The sequence below is a fragment of the Pezoporus flaviventris genome, unplaced genomic scaffold (assembly GCF_033815535.1).
Source record: "Pezoporus flaviventris isolate CSIRO_AGI_PZ_B2104156 unplaced genomic scaffold, CSIRO_AGI_Pfla_v1 ptg000047l, whole genome shotgun sequence".
Taxonomy (NCBI): domain Eukaryota; kingdom Metazoa; phylum Chordata; class Aves; order Psittaciformes; family Psittacidae; genus Pezoporus; species Pezoporus flaviventris.
In genome coordinates this window covers 12,250,456-12,270,647 of record NW_026892595.1, presented here as the reverse complement: position 1 = coordinate 12,270,647, position 20,192 = coordinate 12,250,456, and the positions used below count along the sequence as shown (strand labels likewise).

Genomic DNA, 20,192 nt, shown 5'->3' with positions numbered 1-20,192 from the left:
ATATCTCATAACTTTCTTGTGCTGTACTAAAATGTATTAAATGCCAGTGGCTGGAAATTATACTTGTTGAGTGCCTTGATGTGTGACTAATATGTCTCAGATTAACGTGTATTTTTATTACTACCAAAAGAGATGGTTATGCTATGTTTCACTGCATAGCCTTGAAATCCTCAATGTGCTTATTTTTGATTTTGCTAGAAAGAGCATTTCTCCAGACAGCGCTTTCTGTTATGACTGCAGAATATGCAGCAAGAGATACGCTCTTTCATTAATTTTTATGGAGTCTCTTTACACTTGTTTGTTGAGGAAATACCGCTATAGATAAATGATCTTATAGAAGTACAGAAATTAAATGTTGCTCCACAGACTAGTTTAGAAAAATGAGCCTATGAGCTCTGTGAAAGACCTAAATGCCAAATAATGTTTTATTTGAAGTATGGACGAACATGAGGTGTGGAATTAGGCTCTGAGTGACAGACAGGGTGTAGATGTTGGGGCTGCTTGGGTAATGCTCTGGATTACTCCAGGAGATAAACTGTCTGTCAGACATAAAGATACAGATCAGGGTGTCAAATTGAAGATTCATCCTGCTACCACCCACTCCTCTGATTTGGGATCATTGCAAAATTATTTTTCTGCTTGGGTTTCAGCTCTCCAGTCTCATGCTCATGACAGGTCCCTGCTGTTTTCTCTGGGCTGTACTCTGGTTTAAGGAAGTTTCTGCAGTGAAAATAAATCAAGTTGAAATTTCAAATGGTGTGTTTATATTGTCATTTTGGACTTCATACGTGGTTGGCTTGCGCTTTACCATAGCGTTAGAAAAGAAGAAAAATAAACCCTACAGTAACTCTAATCTCTGAGCAACCATTGCAAAATATTCACCAGGGGATGAATGATAATTAAGTGCTCTTAAAAATAGTTTGCTCTCAGAATATCCCAAGCTGAGATTTTATGTGCATACACACTTAAAGTAGAACCTTAGGCTGTAGTCTGTTTCTGTGCCACTTGGAATTTTTCCATAGTGGTTATTTTAAATATTTGTTTTCTTCACAGGAAATTCTGCAAAAGAATATCTAGAACCTCCATATCTAGAACACATTTCTTCCTTCTGGCCTTTTGCTCACTAAGCAATGACTTTGTCTTTATAAATCTATCTTTCAGCAAATTTACAGTGTCTGCTTTCAAGCTATATTTTCTGTGAAAATGAATATTGCCTTGGAAAAAAGTTCTGGTTTGGGTTTGTGTGTTTGTTGTTTGGTTTTTTTTAATTTTAAACGGCATGGTTTTTGTTATTTGTAAATACTGATTTTAATTTTTTTCAGCTATGAGAAAATTCCTGAGGAAATATTGAAACTGATCTGGTGCATTTCATGTCATATGAAACAGATATACCTCAGATTTGTGTTTGATTTTTATGAGAAAATGACATGCTTTTCAGCCACTTAAAAAGCTAAGAAATAAAAGCCGCAATAAACAGTTGATTGATGAACCAACCTATCTGCACATTAACTTCAGTCTGGAATGGTTATGTGAATTATCTGTTTTCTCCTCTCACCTTATAATTAATAGTTGCAGTAAGTTGATGTGAATATGAAAGCCATGAAATTGAACATCATACAGCGTGACTATAAATGCTGCAGTAGCAACTTTATTTAAAATGATTAGCGAACTGTGATAACATAGAATAAGTAAAAAGCATTAGCAGGGGCCCAAAGCGTGCACCAATTTGAGAAGAACATGAAGGTATTGTAGCTCTCACATCTATCCAGAATCCTGATTAAAAGGCACTTAACCCATTCTCCTCTGCTGTGTAAGAGAATATGCGGGTGAACTTACAGTTTCCACGCAGTGTGTGAAATGTGGAGACAGTCCCACACACTAGCCATTCTTGGATGAAGTTGTGTCTGCTTAGACATTCAAGGAATAGGGCTGTCCAGCCTCTTAGGCACATCTTTCATTCAGATTGGATGTGATGCAAAAAAGGCTAATAGCAGAGCAGAAACAAACATCCGTCTCTCTCTCCCAGTAAGCAATTCTTCATCAGGTCCCATACTTGCCTCAAATTCCCTGAATGAAGAAGTGCATCAAACTGGGTCCTGTGCCAGAAAGATATGTTCTGCCTCTCTTTTCTAACCTACGCTACCCTACAGAGGAATGTGCAAGGGAGAGAAGCAGTTCTTCCCCACCATGTTATGTGCACTGGAAGAAACAAGGTCAGAGAAAAAGCAAAGGGCAAGACTATGTTATTCTGAGGACTTGTTTCAGCTCTTCTCTGAACAGTGTGGTTTCTGCTTTAATGCAGTGGCTTTGTAAAGACAAGGAGCACTGGTAAAATTTATATGTCAGCTGATGAGAGCCTTTGCCTTTCTGCTATGGGGCCATGGGAGGGGGTGGGTGGTGGTGGTATCTGGAATTGGGTTTATACTCCAATTTCTTAAAAATGCATATTGTAAAATGGTGGAAAAACCAGTAGTGGAATAAAAAACCCAAGCATTTCTGCTATTCAGCTGCTTTTGCTGGTTATTTCTTAGTGTCAAGTCTGGTTTTCTGTGCAAGAGCCCTGGATAAACAAAGGAGGTACTGAAATTCTCCAGCCAATACCTGCAGTATAATTTTAAGAACAGTCTCTGCATGCAAACTATGCTAGCTTAGAGAGTTTCCTACAAGTAGGTAGCTACACATGTATTTGTAAACAAAAAAAGCGTATGTTATAGTGATATAATATAAACTAGTTTGTGTTTGGTTTGGCTTGGGGTGGGGGCACTTGGTGGTTTGTTCTGATGGTGGGTGGTTTGGTTTGTTGGGGGGGGTGGTTTTTTGTTTTTTTTTTTCCTCTTTTCTTCAATGTTCATTCTCTTGTCACTGTTCTGCTGCCCTGTTTCTCTTTTTTATGATTTAAAATTGCTGCTGCTGCTGACTTTTTTAGGAAGCTGTTTGGAGTGTTTCTGGTGTGCTAATTAAATACCAAGTGATGGTGAGAACCTACTCCTTTGCTTCTGTTTTTGAGGTTTTGATTGTTTGTTTTGTTTCATTTCAGGTTCCTCCTTTAAGTGTGACTTTGAAAGTGACCTATGCAAAGCTCTTCGTGAGTTGAACTCACAGCCTGGATGGATAAGAAGAAATGGCCTATCTAGTATGGGGCCACCATACTCTGACCACAGTGGGAAAGACAGTGGTAAGAATCCTCATGTCCTTTGAAGGAACTATGGGTTTTTACAAATTATGTGGGTCTGTATTGCTTATTTACTAATTTCTTGGTAGCTCAGTTGTACTCTGCTGCATGTTTTCTTAGCACCTGTGTCCAGGTTTTTAGGTGGTTGTAATGACATTAACCCAGAATTCCAGGAAAAAAAAGATTGTATTCCAGAAAGCTACTTTTGTTATCATGGGGGAGCCAAGTAATCAGTCATTAACAGTAACGTTTATCTGCCTGAGTGACCTTTGCCTGTTTGGAAGATAAAAGGCAATAATTTGTCTTGATGATTGCAAAGTTTAGAAATTAGTATTGGGTCCCCATTTTGAGACTTGTTTTCATCTCTCCTTGGATTGGTGAATCCAAGTGTGTGTATCTTTATCTGTAGCTAATATTACTGCTCCAAATACTTTGAAAGAAAATTACTTTGTATCTGTGGATGGGAAGAGCTTCTTTTGAGCCAGCTCCTCTAAATCTTATTACAGTTCCATTTTGCATCAAAGGCTGTCTCTCAATTAAGTAATTAATTGTCCCTGTGTTGTGGTTTAAACCCAGCTGGCAACTAAATACCACGCAGCCACATGCTCACCACCCACTGACTGATATCCAGCTTGGTCCCTCCTGGGTAACTCCTTCCAGTTTGTATACTGGGTATGACATGCTGTGGTATAAATACCCCTTTGGCTAGTTTGGATCAGGTGTCCTGACTCTGCTTCCTCCTGGCTTCTTGTGCCCCTCCTCACTGGCAGAGCATAAGACTGAAAAGCCCTTGATCAGGGCAAGAGCTACTTAGCAAATAAAACATCGGTGTGTTATCAGCATTGTTCTTAGACTAAAGCCAAAATGCCAGCTACTAGGAAGAAAATTAACTCTGTCCCAGCCAAAACCAGAACACGCTTTTGTTCTCAGACAAAATATGTCCCTTATACTTTTCCAGCTGCCAAGTTTAATTCTGCTTTCCAAAACCTGTTTTGTTCCTTCTGTAACACATGGTTTTCTTCATACATTTTTAGCTAATTTGAGCCAACTTTTTTAGCTACAGCAAGCACTCTCCTGCTTTCCAAAGCTGTTAAAAGGCTTGTTTACAAGAAAGCAAGGAAGGAGGGAAAGAATTTGATGGAGACCTCTAATAATGCAGTAAAGATGTGAGCTTGTTGAAATAATCTCACAAAACTGTTCAATTCTCTTCTCCACATTTTCCATTATTCTTTTTATCTCTACCCACTCGTTCTCACCTCTTCTGTGTGCAAGGAGTGCTTCAACAGGAGGACAAGCACCTGGAGGCAGGCATGCGATGTTGGGGAATGTACAAGAATATGACCTTATGAAGGATGAAAGTATTGTTGTGAGACTGATCAGACTAAGTGTTTTTAATCTCATTTCTGAAGCAAGCAATACCTCCTGTTCATTACATAAGCTACCAAAGTTCCATAGAATGATTAATGTAAATTGGTGATTTAAATGTGGAAAACTTGCTTAGAAATCAGAAAAATTAAAATAGCACAGAATTAAAAAAAAAAAAAGGAAAAAAATCAGCAAAACCCTCACTGTTCTCATTCCACAGCTGACAATTTTCATCATGGTCTATAATTAGGAAACTTTATGCAATGTGCTTCTAACTTAATTTTTTGCTTGCATATAGCACTTGAGCACATCCTGCTGTGTGTACCTTGCTGCTGAAAATAAGGTTGCTCTTAAATAAATGTTGATTTAAGATGATACTGGCATAAAAATTTGAGTTAAATACCAAACCCTTTTTATAAACACAAGCTCTATTTCAAGTATGTAAGATGTGAAACAGTATCTTTAAAATAATAACAGCTGTTCTCATCAAGTAGCAGATAAGAGACAAATACTATGGAATAAAATATATAGCAAACTCTTGGGTAGAATCAAAATTAGCTAACTAGGCAACAGTCTAACTGTAGTTGTAGTTTCTAGGGTTTCTGTTTGATTGGTAGTATACACCATATCAGAATGTAGCAAAGACCTGAAAGATATTCTTGCTTATAAACAATAAAATAAGTTACCCTTATCCTGTGAAGAACTGGTAGGGAGGGGAAAATTTAACTTATGCAGACACCTAAAGCCAGCAAAACCATCAACTTGCAAGTGTTTGTTACAGAGGAAGCAAACAGTTCAGTCACCTGTATCATCCCACTAACTTTTTTTGGGAGTTCAGACACCATTTTACCTTCCAGGTCAGAATTGTGTGGTAGACATATTAATCTAAGTTATTTTGATCAGTTAATAGAAGGCTTGAATACTTTTACCTATTCAGCTTTTTTAAGAGGCTGTGTACTCAGACTGTGAACTGAATGGCTAAGGAGATTTAAATGTATTTGGTTATTTTGTTTTTCCACCTAGAGAATGGCTAAACTGTACTCTCATTTTCTGAATGCTGGCTCTAGCCACCTAGGAAATATTTATGTTCTTATGGCAGCTATTCAAGTTTTCCCACTGCTGGTGACTCAACAGACTGTGTAATCAGTTTTATGTTGGTTCCTGCTTAAAAACCAAATTATATTGTATGGTGACAACTGAGCAGATTATACTCTATGGCAGAGTATTAAAGGGAAGAGTTCCTGCCGTCAGGATAATGCACACACATAAGCAGAAGAGCAAAGATCACTTGCTAGATGTAAACCCTTTGATTTATGTAATCATTTACTCAAACCCAACATGATTGTTTAGCTCTTTCTCTTCTCATGGTTCTTTTAGCTGAAAATGTAGTTGAATGGAATAGTGGTTTTAAAGGCCACTTAAAAAAAAAAACCCAACAAATGAACAACAAAACTAAACACAAAACAAAACATAACAGCTTTCAATTAGTAAAACCAGGTTACGTATGCAGAGGTTTAATGTAAAATCACTGTTCAAGGAGTTTCTTAAAGTTACTATCTCTGCTCTACCTATATAAGACTTAAAATTCCTGTGGCAGGTGAAATCTGACCTTGTTTGAATTTTACACATTTATCTTTAGGGAACTAAAAAGAAAAGTTCAATATTTATGGAAGCTGGAACCCACTGAAACACACTGAAGTCAGGGAGTACCAAGCCATCTGTTGTGGGTAGGAAGAATATCCTTGCAGCTGGCAGGCTCTGAAAATGTTGCATGAACAGTCATGAAAGGCCTAAAACAGCAGGAGCGTGTCCAGTGATCTGATTAGCAGGATGCAGAATGCTCTTCTGTGGGAGATAGCTCAACTGGGTCCAGCACTGAACTAGTCTTATGTGTCTTTGTCAATGACTTCCCAGTTCTGTGCAAAGATGAGAGGTCAGGGTGGGCACAGTTTCATAAATGAAGTATTCAGATGTTTTTACATGTCCTCTGATACTTGGTTTCTGCAATAATCTTTACTTTTAGGACTTTACAGTTATTACTATTATTATTCCTTCAGTCCAACTTAGCTTTTCTTCTCCTTCATCTGTCTGCTTTCACTCACATAATAATGTCACGTCAGAGGACAACAGGACAACAGTTTATAAAAAACAAAACAAAACAAAACAAATAAACAACCCCCTCAAAAAAAAAAACAAACCAACCCAAACCCCAAAGCAAAACCCTCAAACAAACAAAAAAGGAAAAAAAAAACAAAACCCAAAAAACCCACAAAACACAAAACCCCAGGCTGAGCCTTTTTTTATGATCTATATTATTTACCCCCTTGCATCGTTTAACATCTAACATCTCCAAAATCATGTTCAGGAAGAGAAAAATTTTGACTAGCAGTATTTGAAATCTTAAAATATTTGATAGTCTAAAATAGGGTGGTAGCCGCCTATCTTTTGGAAGATCTGAAACAATACTTTCAGGAAGGGACACAATCAGTCAATAGGCATAGCAACAAGCATATTTCACTAGCTTGTTCAGCTGTTACATTTCCAAGTGAGGCAAAGCTTTGACTTAGACTTGTTTTCTGTAAATGGAAAGATAATGGTATCTTTAATGCTAGTGAGGAGATTCAGGAGACAGTTCTTTATGTTTGGAGAGTATGCAGGGGTGCCACAACCTCTTCTTTGCAATGAGGCAATTTTCTGAGCAACCAAAAATCCGACATATCTCCTGTGAAACAGAACACCATTAACACTATAACCTCCTCTCCCATCTTCCACCACTTCCTTAGAGCCTTGAAGTGTTGTAATAAATCTGCATTGTTTGTCAAAACAGTTTGTTGTTTGGGCATAGAGTATCCGATCTGCTCAGTAATTGGAGTGTAGGCTCTTTGATCAGCTTCCTGAGTCTGTCTTACTTTGTCACAAAAGTTTGCACTTAGTGAGTATTCAAGCCATCAGTACATGAAATGTTTTGGAACCCTACTTGACATTTCTTCAGGAATGTGGAACAATACTATCTCAATATTTAAAATGAACAAAAGCTTGGCACACGAATAGCTACAAGTGTCATATGAATCTTTTCTGGAGAAAAACTGTTTTTTCAGTTAGTAATTTATAGCCACTTTTTGTTTTACTATTTTACATAACTTTTCTCAAAACTTCTAAGATTGATTTTTTATTCTTTTTAATAGCTTATTTCCTCTCATTGTCCTCTGAAACACGATCCTCTTCTGCAACTTTAAGGACCAATGTTTTCCTTCCAACTAATGAAGAACATTTTTGCCAGGTATTTCAATGCATAGTCCTTTAATGTCATTGTTTGTCACAGTTCTTCACTAGGATAATTGAACCTTTTTTGTCCTAGGTTACATTTCATTACTGGATCAGCCAAATGAATGGAACATTGATGGTGGGGCTTCAGAAGCACTCTGACGATACTATTACAAATATCTGGCAAGTTTCGGGAGAACTGCAAAATCAGTGGAAAGCAAATACCATCACAATCAATAGCACTGAAAAGTATGAGGTTGGTAAATTGAGATCACTGTAAATTGCACTTGTTAGATGGTTTCTAAATCATGGAGCTTCTAATAATTCAAACCTAAATATTTGTAAATGGAGTGCATTGTCATGAGGTAAAAGGGAAGTAAGCCATTTGGGAGTTCATAGTTGCCATTAACAAATACTGCTGCTTCTTTTCTCTTGGTGTGGTAAAACTAATTACAAACCTTGCTTAAACTGTGCATGCATACTAAATAATCTGTCTCTCTGCACCGTAAACTATCTACTTGCCAATAGAGGTGATATACTTGGGGTCCCTACTTTCAATACAGTATTCCCTTAGATGAGATCTAACTGTACCAATAAATTCAAGATTCAATTTAGGAAGGAAATACCATTCTACACTGTAACATACTGTTCACATCTCACACATGTGACATGCTTCAGATGACAAATGCTTCACTTTATCTACTCATCGTAGCTTTGAACCTTGATCAGGGAACACATCCATTTGATTTTATTTCACTTAAAGCTGCTGGAAAGCCATGCAAGTGTCACAGTCTGCTTACTTCTATGTTTTTACATGTGCTTTTACATAAAACATTAGCATAATAAATGTAACTTAGGGCTATAATATTGCGGATGATGTATACTCGCTATTACGCATAACACTGGAGAGAAATTGGGGAGGAGAGAAGAAAATCAGAGGCATTTCCTCCTATAGAAGTTATTGTGAAAAGCACACAAACCTGAAGGCATGAGAACACAACCTCATTCAATAAACATGTGAGTAACATAAATTCTTGACTTGCAAAGGTAATGTTGGTCCACAGCATCCAACAAGATCTGGATTTTTGAAGTAATATTTGCCTGTTCAACCTTGATTGAAAGTGTTTGTCATGAAATGCCTGTACCTAACTCAATACAAGTATTGATATCACTACTTGTCAATAACTTGCCTCTGCCTGATATGAATGTATGTATAGCAATCTGAGATTGTATTGGAATGGGTTACTTCTAGATCTATTTTTTCATCCTTCATGTTTAGAAAATTGAGAGAGTCTAGGAATGGTTAATATAATATGGTATTGTCTTCCACGAAATTGCTGGATCAAATTCTAATTGTATTATTGCTTTCAAACCTTGTTGTCCTTTGGCCTGTATAAAGTGAGCTGATGGGTACAGTCCAGCTTTAAAGAGGCATGTGTCAAACTTACTGCAGTAATCATTACAATTGGCCAAAGAAATGTAGCTGGGCACCTTCTGAAACCTAGAACCTGAAGCTGAGCAGGCTTTCTTTGGCTGCTCGTTTTTCCTTCAGGGACAACTTGCAAGATGCTGTTCATACAAGTGAATGCACTTTACTTGCCCTTTTGCACTTGTTCTTTTAATATGACAAGATCTTTAGCCCACTGGGCTACCTGTGGCATTTTTCAAGATAACATTTTGATGATTAATGTTTGCATGGAAGAAAATGAATAGGAAAAAAAAGTGTTTTCAGGAGTAGACATTTTGAGATAGGGTGCTTGAATACTTTTGTCAGTTTTGCAAGCACAGTTGAAGGGAGATTTTAATTAAAATCAACCTCTGCTGCTTATTTTCTTCGCTGATTTTGATGTTGCCGATTTAATACTTCTGTCTCCCTACTTAAGAAAAAAAAAGAGGTCTTGATTATCTACATGAGAGAGGGTATTTAGTTTTGGCTTTCAAAAATCTCCATGTGTAGAGAATTCTGAAATGCAAAGATTACCACTGTTTTAATTACTCAATACATGGCAAGCTCAGTATATCTGATTTGGCTGGGTTTTGGAGAACTGTGTTTGGCCAGTCTCCTTCACCATCACTGCAGAAAAATTGTGGTACTTTCTGCATTCACAAATATAGATTGAAATCTGCCCTCAAGATAGCAATATGAAATATTTGTGACTTTTTGTATATAGAAGACTTTGTTAGGGAAAAAGAAATAGCTGTTGTAACATTACAGCAGAATAACAGTTGACTACTCCTTGTGGTTTGTTTCATCAAAACCTTGATGAAAGGCCTCTGACTAATGGTGCTTGCTGCTCTGACTTGGTTCAGGTCTCTGATCAATTCTGCAAATCACCAGAAAAGGCTCATATTTCCAGTCTTTGGTGGAATAATGGCTTGATAAAACACAATCTCTTGTGTTAACTGCAGGATTTTTTTCTTTGATTTTAATTCATTATTGCTGTTTACAGATCTTTCCTGTTAAATGCTATTTCACACTTGAGTTGGATGATTAGACTATGTATCTGTGCTGACAAGTTAGAATGGTAATCCTACAGAATTGCTGAGTGATTTCAGTTCTCATATTTCTATCAGACTATGGACTAGACTGGCATATCTTGGAAGGCTGTCTTTTCTCTTGTCTGTGGCACTGATGAAAGCCATTTCTTGTTGATTTGCTGTTCATCTCTGCAGGTTATCTTTTGGGGGATGGTGGAGACCCAGCGACAAGATGAAACTGTTGCCATTGATGATATCACTTTCAGTGAAGGCTGCTCTCTGGAGTGTGGTAAGAATACCTGGTTTTCAGAATTCAGATCATTTTGTCTTTCACTTGCATTAGAAGAGAAAATACAAAGTAAAACCTTTTGGCATTCAAAGGTTTTCTTAACTCTGTTTTTATCTGGGTCATTTTCTTTCCCCTAAACAATCATCTGTCTTATTGCATCTAAACACAAATTATGACAATAAATGCCTTAAGAAATCTGGTACAGTATAAATGTAAATTCCCGCAGCAAGGAGAGCTCCAAGGCCTAAGTGGGCAAAAGAGATCTGCTGGTTTTGGCCAACTTATGTTCAGCCAGCTAAGGAAAAGTTTTGGGACTGACTTTAGGGAGATTCCCAACAAATTTGTACCTATCTTTTAAAATGTGTGAGAGTCCTGGTCTTCAGCTATGAGGTGGGTAGTGTGGTTATTTTGTTCTGCTCTACTGTTTCAAGATCTGTAATGCCAGACTAGTCAGCTCGGCAGCCAGACCATCTCTGTGTGTAGGGGTTCTCTCGCAAAACATTTCCTATTTATCTTTTCAACCCAGTGTGTTTTCATGGGAAAGGAATGCTACCTATCCCAGCATAAACTAGATTGCTTGCTTCTCTGCATTACACAAGGAGATTGCACTGTGGCACCCATCCTCAGGTGCATCCAGTCCTGTTTCAAAGTGACTCTTTTGTTTTCCTGCTTTGAAGTCCTACCACAGGCACTGCGGGCTCAGTCTTAAATTTAGCTTGAGGTATGTAATGCAGTGTTTGATACACATCAGGCTATGTGTACATGATTCATTTTTGTGTGTTGTGGTCTAAAATAAAGCTCTCCAGGTTTCCCAGTAGGAGAAACTGTTGGTAGTAGAGGCACTTTTGAACTTAATGTTGTAGGCAGATGACAGTAAGAGCAAACCTTAGTGTAATGATTCAGGCAGGCATACATATTTATTTCAAAGGGAATATATACTGGGGAACTGAAGTTTCAGGTAACTAAACTTGGTCATGTAAGTTTCTCCAATCAAAGTATCAACTTTCTTTCAGTGGAGAAATATAGAAGCAAATGTTTTATACCTATTTTCATGAAAACGCCTACCTTGATTTTCTACTTTGGAGATGTTTTCTGGCAGTACTACTTAAATGAGCAAGGATGCTAATTTAAAACTTTGGGCATATTTGTCTATGAGCAAGTATAAGTTTGCAATATGCCTCCTTTGAGAAAATTATTCCAGCAACCTGTATAATTGCTTAAGCAGTTCCTGCAGGAGTATAAAAATCCCTCTGTGCAAAATGTACAGGGTTTTTCTCACAAAGTGTTTTTAAAGCAAACAAAAAATGGGGAACAAAATCAGCTAAAAGGCTGAAAGAGCTGGGGGAAAAAAAAATGGGGGGAAAAATTGAAACAGAAACTAGGTGTACTTATGAGAACTTACAAATCTAGGTGTTAATCTTCTCATCATGGCAGCTGTTGAACTACTGCCTGTATTGTGACATACAGACTTAGCTGCTGCACTGTTAGAAAGAAGTTCTTTACTGTGAGGGTGGGGAGACACTGCAACAGGTTGCCCTGAGAAGTTTTGGATCCCCCAGCCCTGGAGCTGGTTCCTTCCAACCCAGACTGTTCTATGATCGTTAAGTACCTCAGGTATATTCTAATAAGAACCAGTTCTTATCCTGTTCCTCCCTATAGGGAAAAGTCAGCTTCATTAGGGGACATCTAAATTGTTCACAGTAGCCAAAAACAGGGTCAAAGGATCTTAATTTTATGCCTGAAAGAGGAAGTTCACTGATTTTTTTTTTCAATAATTAAAACAAAAGGTCAGATTAATGGTCGCTTGAATTTGAAATCTTGTCTAGTCCTTATGTGATGTATGTATAAGAAGACTTTAAATGAAGATCACGTTAATTGCATAGACTTTGTAGTTAAAATTTGCATTTTTAATGTACCCTTCATTTACCCAGTATAAATGCATGTAAGAAATGACCTGCGCATTTGTATTCATTAGTATGACTGCTTTGGTTTTAGGTCACGAGTAAAACAGCTGAAGTATTTTTGCTTTCAGGACTTTCTTGATACAAATTGTGGTGGCTAAATATAACTGTAATTTTGTTAAGTTTTAAGTTATTTCTTCGCATTTATCCCTTCCTTGTCTCCTAAACTGCCAGCCTTCAGTGTCTTGTCCAGTTTTGCTAGACAGTAAACTTTATCTGTTAAAAAACTACCCAACAAACTAAAACCTTATCTTCAGTATAGCAATTGAAGATACTCTACAGTTTTTAATTTTCCCAACAGCTGTCAAATTGTTTCATTTATCACTCAAAACCACCACAGCTTTTTATTAAATAAGAATACTGTATCTGTCAAATAGAAAATATTCAAGGTATGCTCTAAACCATATGTAACACAAAATATCCTTTAATTATACCCTTAGTAGACCTATTCAAAGGCTTGATAGTCTTATTCAAGTGTCTGATTGCCCTGCAGAACTCCCTCTTGACTTCTGATTAATTATATATGTGAAGAGCCTCACTGCTTCTTGTTCTGATCTTGCCATAAGGGTGAAAGCAGAGATCCCCAAGTCATGAGAGTGGAATGCTAGCAGGGGGAATGAGGTTTTTTGTCCTCCTTAAGTGACTTGTAACAAAAAATGGTATGCATTCTCTGCAAAGTTGCTTTATTTATTTATTTATTTATTTTAACTAGAGTGATCATACATGTATTACTTGCAATGTATAAATTTTGACAAAAGTCCAGTATAAAGATTCAACTGAAAAAAAAACTGAAATGTAATTCTGTAGTTAATTGTAATTATGCAAAGATGTAGCCTTTAATATCACAGGTGCAGAACCAAAATACTAATCTTACTGTTGTCTGACATGCTGTAGAATTAAGAGCTGGAAAATGGGAATTTTGTCCCAAGAGACTGAGATATTGACAAAACAAACAAACAAACAACATCAAAAATATTTACAATTATATTAGGAAACTCATAATAAACCAAAATGTTTTGTTTCAATAATTAAAAAGCATTAAAAGAGCTTTATTCCTTCTGAGTGTATTGGTATTTTCAGATGCTGACAAAATCTGTCCTTTTCTAGACTGTTTTAGAATTTATAATTTTTCATGGGAAATAAGGTTTTCTCAAGCTCTTCTCACTTAATACACACAGTTTGGAAAGAAGTGCACATGTTCACGCAACACTGGAGAAAGGAATAAAGGAGAGGTTAGTAGCATCAGCTACAGGACATTTCACTGAGATGTTAGTTACGTGAATAACGCAGTAACTCTGAGATGCAGTAAGCAGTAATGTTTGTATATATTGATACCAAATTTTCAGTTAGGAATCTCCATATTTTCTGAGATACCTTCAATGATATTTATTTTTTTTATAACCAGAAGATTGCCTTTTCCCTGCAATAATATTAGGAAACAGAATTTCCATTATCACAGAGCAATGGGCTTGAACACTTCCAGGGATGGGGTATCCAGAACTTGTCTGGGCAGCCTGTGCCAGTGGCTCACCACACTCTCAATAAAAAAAAAAAAAAATAAAAAAAAAATAATCTTCATATGCAATCTAAATATATCTTCTTTCAATTTAAACTCATTGTCTCTTGTCCTGTCACTATAGACCTTGATAAAAAGTCTATCTTTCTTACAGGCCCCCTTTAAGTAATTGAAAAGCCACATCTCCCTGGAGCCTTTTCCAGGCTGAACAACCCCAACTCTCTCAGCTTTTCTTCAAGGGGAGGTGCTCCAGCCATCTAATTTTTGTGGCTCTCCTCTAATGCACTCTAATAGGTCCACTTCTTTTCTTATGTTACCCAGAGGTGGATGTAGTATGTCAAGTGGGGTGTTAAGAGAGCAGGGTAGAGGTGAAGAACCTGTTGACTTCCTGGCTATACTTCTTTTGATGCAGCTAAGGATGTGATTGGCTTTTTGGGCTTCAAGTGCAACTTGCTGACGCATGTCCAATTTTTTAACCCACCTTCCCCAAGTCCTTCTCTGAAGGGCTGTTTTTGATCAGTTAGTAGTGGCGATTCCCTGACGCAGGTACAAGATTTTGAACTTGGCATTGTTGAACTTCATGAGGTTTATATGGGCCCAGTACTCAAGTCTGTCAAGGTCCATCTGGATGCCATCTCTTCCCTCTAGCATATCAACTGTACCACTCAGCTTGGTGTAATCTGCAGACTTCCTGAGGCTACACTCAATTCTACTATCTATGTATAATGAAGATATTTAATAGTGTTCCTCAAGGGTCCCCATATGGACCCTGGGGAATACCACTCATTAATGGTTTCCAAATAGATGTTCAGCGATTTACTGTAACAGTTTAGACCATTGGATGAACATCCATCCAATTCCTTATCCATATCTCTAATTGGAAGTAAGAATGTTGAGGGAGACTGTATCAGAGACCTTCTAGAAGTTCAGTTAGATGACATCCATACCTTTTCTGTTGTCCACTGATGCAGTGACTCCATTGTAGAAGGTCAATAGATTAGACAGGTATGATTTGCCTTTAAAAAGTTCTTGAAAATATCTGGTGATGTATTCTGAAACCTTTTGGTTCTGGAAAGAAGCATTCTGTTGCAAATATTATGTAGATGATGCTGAGTTTAACCTCTCAGAAGTGATTTTTCTGTAGCTATCATCTAGAAAAGTAAACAGGTATTTCTTGTTATTACATGTAATTTTTATGTTTCCTGGCAACTATCTCCATGGAAGTGAATTCATGAAGGTTGCATAGACTGGCTGACATAAATAACATTCTCTTGCTCTGAAAGAATCATCCTTCTTTAAGGAATGATTATTTTTTAAAATAATATCATTAATGATGGCAACCTGAAATACAAGACAGCACTCAGTGATGGTTTTGAAGTAGCTAGAGACAGAAATGTTGTCAATTAGTTTAATAAGCAAACGTTTGTAATAGGAAGTAGTCTCATAGATAATGACTTCTTAAGAAGTGATTGTCTTTTAGCACTGCAGACTTCCAGTTTTAAGCTCAGTGTATGTGAATGGCATTCAGATCAGCTGGCTGAGCCTGCTGTGTGGGCACAACTGCAAGCTGGGCACAAGATTTTCTCCTGTTCCTTCCCGAAAGATTGGAGCAACAATACTGAAGGTGAGAAATTTATGTTAATGCACAATTACTAGCTGTAGTGAAGGATATGGTGCTTTTTCAGATAAGATGGTGACCCAATATAGAAACAGAACAAAACCATGAAATGTAATTGTATGTATTTTGTACTTAAATTATGCTTTGCTTTGACCACAGTAAGGGCACTGTGAACACGTGCTGGTAAAACATGAAAGATTTGAACTAAGAATCCCCATATAAATCCCAACTACTACTTGATTTATTCTCCAGTTAATTCTTTGTATGAGAACTAAATTAAATTAAAGTGAAATTAAATCAAATCCATCTGAGCTTTTGGCTTTGGCACTTGGCAGTTTTACTTGTGTAGTAGTAGTAGAATATTTGAGCATCCAGTCAGAAATTTCACTTTAAAATTTTAATTTGGGAAGATGAGGAGAAACATTTGACATACAAAATAGTTTATTACTCCTAAAAACAATAAAATTAGTCCAGTTACAATTTTCAGAAGTAAAGAGCAGCTCTTGGTTTTGAAGTCATTGGGTACTGCTTGTCTATAGGTTCATAAGAGACTTTTTTATCCATTAAGCTTTCAAAAACCTAAGTGTTGTAATGTTAAATGGAATCTCCTTGCCAGCTAAGTGTTTGGCTTATCTACTGAGACTGCCTTTGAAGGGGTTAAGTAGCACTAGTTGTAATAGTATAATTTGTGATGTAGTGTTGAAGAATTGACAGCAAGGCGATTACTGCCTGAACTTTGAGCCCACAGAAGTGGAGTACATGTCATTGACAGCAGGACAATGAATGCTTAGATATTGTTTTCATTTTAGAAAGACTTTTAAAATACATTTTAGTATACATTTCAACATACTGTAATAAGCCAAATTATAATGAAATAACAGGAAAGGTGATTGAGTATATACACTCAAGATGAATTTTTGCATGTTAACATTTATGTACAGCAAAGAGCATATAGACTGGTAAATAGATTTATTTTTTCTCTCATCTTAAAACAAAACAAAAAAAAGACACATCACCTTTCAATTTCCACTGGGATATCTAACAAAAATGGAACTTCTCATTTGATGCCTCCCTGAAGCATGTTGTATCAATGTCATACCTTAAAATCATATCTCAAGGACTAGTAATGAGTATAGATTGTCATAAAAGGACAGGAAAGATACTGAAATTTTGTAAGTGGCTTTTACAGGACCAGGTCACAAGCAATGTCTGTTGAAATAGACCACATTTTAAAGTATCTGTTGTATTGGTGCTTGGGCATTAAATACGCACTGTTAGCTGAGTAAGCTGAACACATAATGCAAACAACTGCTTGGGAACATTCCCTGTGTTTCTGTGTCATAAAGGAAAAAAAGATAATGTGAGAAGATGTAAGTGTCAAAACAACACATGGAATTTAATCATTAACATTCGAATGTACTGAAAAAATCTGAACTATGATTGCTCATCTCTAAATATAGTCAGTATTTCTATACATGCAGATTTGTTGAGGCATAACTGAAGAAGCTGAATATTAAGTAAATTATAAAAATTAAAGAAATGGTATGCAAACTGAAAAAAATGCCATGCTTGGGGGTTCAAACTTACAATGCAAATAGAGCTTGATAAAGGTTTAGTTTCTGATTTTGATCAAACCTTTCATTACTATAAATAGAAGACAGGTAAGAAACTAAATTATAAAGCTGAGGTCTAGACAACTATATTTATAAAGAAAGGATTGCTTATAGGCTTTGCATAATCTTCTTTTCCTAGTATTCTTAAATTTAATAAATACTTTCTGTTCTCGGCGATCTTTGTTATTTTATTGCTTTTCTCCAGTGTTGTATTATAGGAACTTCCTCTATAACTTTACTTTCTAACTTCTCTAGTGTCAAAAGTTTTTACAGAGGTTTTATATTCCTCTGCAATACTGTTCATAAAATATTTTGCTGTTGCTCTTTTCTTAATTGATGTTTCCAGCATGCTGTATAATTTCCATAGTTCATTCTTAAATTGGATTAATCTGGTTTCTTAGATCTGGGGTAACAGTTCTTTAATGAGAAACTAATGAAACCAAAGTTCTGCATAATAAAAAGAAAGATTATGAGATGCAAAAATAAATCCAAGGAAGTGCCATGCTTTTAAACCCAACATTTCAGATAACTAATGGTAAAAATCTCTCTTTTAACTTGAAAACCCAGACAAATCATTAATTATGTGATCTTATTACATTACTCTTTTTCCCTCCTTCCCCAATCTGTCTTCTCCCACCCAGCATTTCATCCATGACTTCTGAGTTCATGAAAATTCACCTTTGAAGAGTAAAAATAGTGGCAGTTCAGATTTGACCTCTTCCTTCCTCAGGATGGTTAAGCGGGAAAGTTGTAGAGGATTGGTTCAGAGACTGAACAGCTCTCAGCTGGGGTAGAAAACTTGACAGAAAAGGAGAAGTCTCACTTTTAACTGATGCCTCAGTTGTTACTGTAAAACTAGTAGCATAGATACAAAGTTGTGTAGTTTATGAAATAAAAAACATGGATTAAAGCAGAAGGACTTTCAAAATATGTGAGTCAGAAAATTATTAAGATGGAGCCAATCAGAAAAATACTTACAGGCTTTGAGACAGCCATGAATTTATTGGTTTTTCTGGGATTACTGTTCTACTTATAAAAACGTGGGGAAGTTTGGCACTTCAGTGAATGAAGGAAGTAGTGAAAATTCAAGTGAAAAGGTCATAAAAAAGATCAGAGCATAAACACAGTAATATGCTATGCATTGTACTGGACTGAGGGAAATTCATGCCTTAGAGAAGAGCTGAAAAGTTTTGTAAAAAAATTCCTAATACAGTTAACATTTAGAAATTTAAAAAAAATCCTCTGGAAGAGGGGAAATAACTACTTTAGCATAGTTCATTGCCTGTCCAGTTAAATTGGTGTGATTTTACTTTTACAGGCTATGGACATGAGGGGGGGAAAAAAACAATAATAAGCCCTCCAGTATTTTTAGGACAGGAGTTTCTGAGGCTTACTCTTAGAAATGAAGACACTAATTTTTCTCAGAAGCATTCGTAACACTTGCAGAAAACATATTCCTTGAAGAACTGCCAGTATCCCTTGTGGATACACTGTCATTCTGGATATTTCATAGAAATTTTATCTAGTGCTATTCATTTGCTCTCTTGTCTGAAAACGATGTTGACTCCCTTTTGCTCTGTTTTTAAAAATTCAGGAATTTAAACTGAGAGAGGGAAAAGAATGTTAATTACTGTTAGGCTCTTGAAAAAAAAGGTCAGTTTTATAATGGCAACAAAGGATTCTGAAACTAGACAAAGAACCTCCAGTGTAAATTTTAGTGTTGATGCACATTTCTCTTCTGCATAAGGCAGTAGTAACAGAAAGGTAGATGCCTCGTTGATCTCTGTCAAACAGAATGATGGCTTAAATCTATAATGTTCCTTTATATCCATGTTAGCAGTTGTGGCATGAAATTATAAACCTAATTCCAAAGAAATGGAATGTGTGAGGTGTCCCTGCCCATGGCAGGGGGTTGGAACTAGGTGACCTTAAGGTCCTTTCCAACCCTAAATATTCTATGATTCTATAAAATTGTAACCACATATTTCACTGTAAAACATTGCATAACAAAGATTAAACTGACAGTAAAAGAAGAATGTGGTCCCTTATAAAATATTTTCTTTGTGAAATGACACTTTCTCCATTAACCTTGAGATAAACTGCAACATCTGCATTAGAGAAGTTGCATTTAGTGACAGGAACACAGAAACAGCACACTCAAGACCTTTAATCGGTCCTTGTTTATTAATTTAATAGCTGCTTCAGAAGGTAGCAAAATATTCAGTGACTCAGGGGTGGGGAGAAAAACATGATATGATATTTGGTAAAAACTATTTAGCCTTTTTATTTCTGACAAATTAAAGACACTCTTGAAAGGATGCAGTACTCTTTCAGATCTCTGTAAGGGTGCTTTTACAAGGGGCAGTAGGTCAAGAAGAGCAGAAATTGCTTTTCTGCTTCAGATAGAAAGACAATACGTTCTCAACATTTTGTTGAGGAAATTCTGGCTGAGAAGTAAAGACCTTGATTACAAGGTGTAGATGCTCCTGCCACCTGTAGCAGTAAAGCAAAATACACACTCTTGCCCGCCCCCCCCCCCCCCCCTTTATTTTATGAAGAGTCTACAGAAATATTACTGTAAAAAGCACTTTCAAGCATACTTTCTGGAAAACATAGTGCAAGAAGGAAGAAAGCCTGGTTTCTAAATATATTTGTGGTTAGGTATTGAATGGTTATAAATGTAAGGAGGCTGAATGTGGACTCCTTACGGTTTTAATGTGCAAAGTAATAATTTCATGATACTACCAACTGATGCAATTCTTGGTTGCTGGGGCTGTCTGTGAGTCGAAAATATATATGTCTTGTCCTGTAGGTGTTTCCTATTACCATCAAAGTCACATTGTCAGCATGATAATCAGATTCCACCATTATCAGGTTGGGTCCATGGTTCAATTGCAAGAACTCAGTCCTTATTTT

At 36.6% G+C, this 20,192-nt stretch overlaps 1 protein-coding gene across 1 annotated transcript in view; it reads left to right on the top strand.

Moving 5' to 3' along the window:
* The window catches only part of MALRD1 (MAM and LDL receptor class A domain containing 1), a 246,978-nt gene that overhangs the window by 1,442 nt on the left and 225,344 nt on the right, over positions 1–20,192 (top strand). The window contains exons 2-6 of the mRNA XM_061468304.1: positions 3,038–3,175; positions 7,723–7,817; positions 7,896–8,057; positions 10,475–10,568; positions 15,526–15,669. Coding sequence (XP_061324288.1) covers positions 3,038–3,175; positions 7,723–7,817; positions 7,896–8,057; positions 10,475–10,568; positions 15,526–15,669 — 633 coding nt within the window. The remainder of the gene's footprint in view (positions 1–3,037; positions 3,176–7,722; positions 7,818–7,895; positions 8,058–10,474; positions 10,569–15,525; positions 15,670–20,192) is intronic.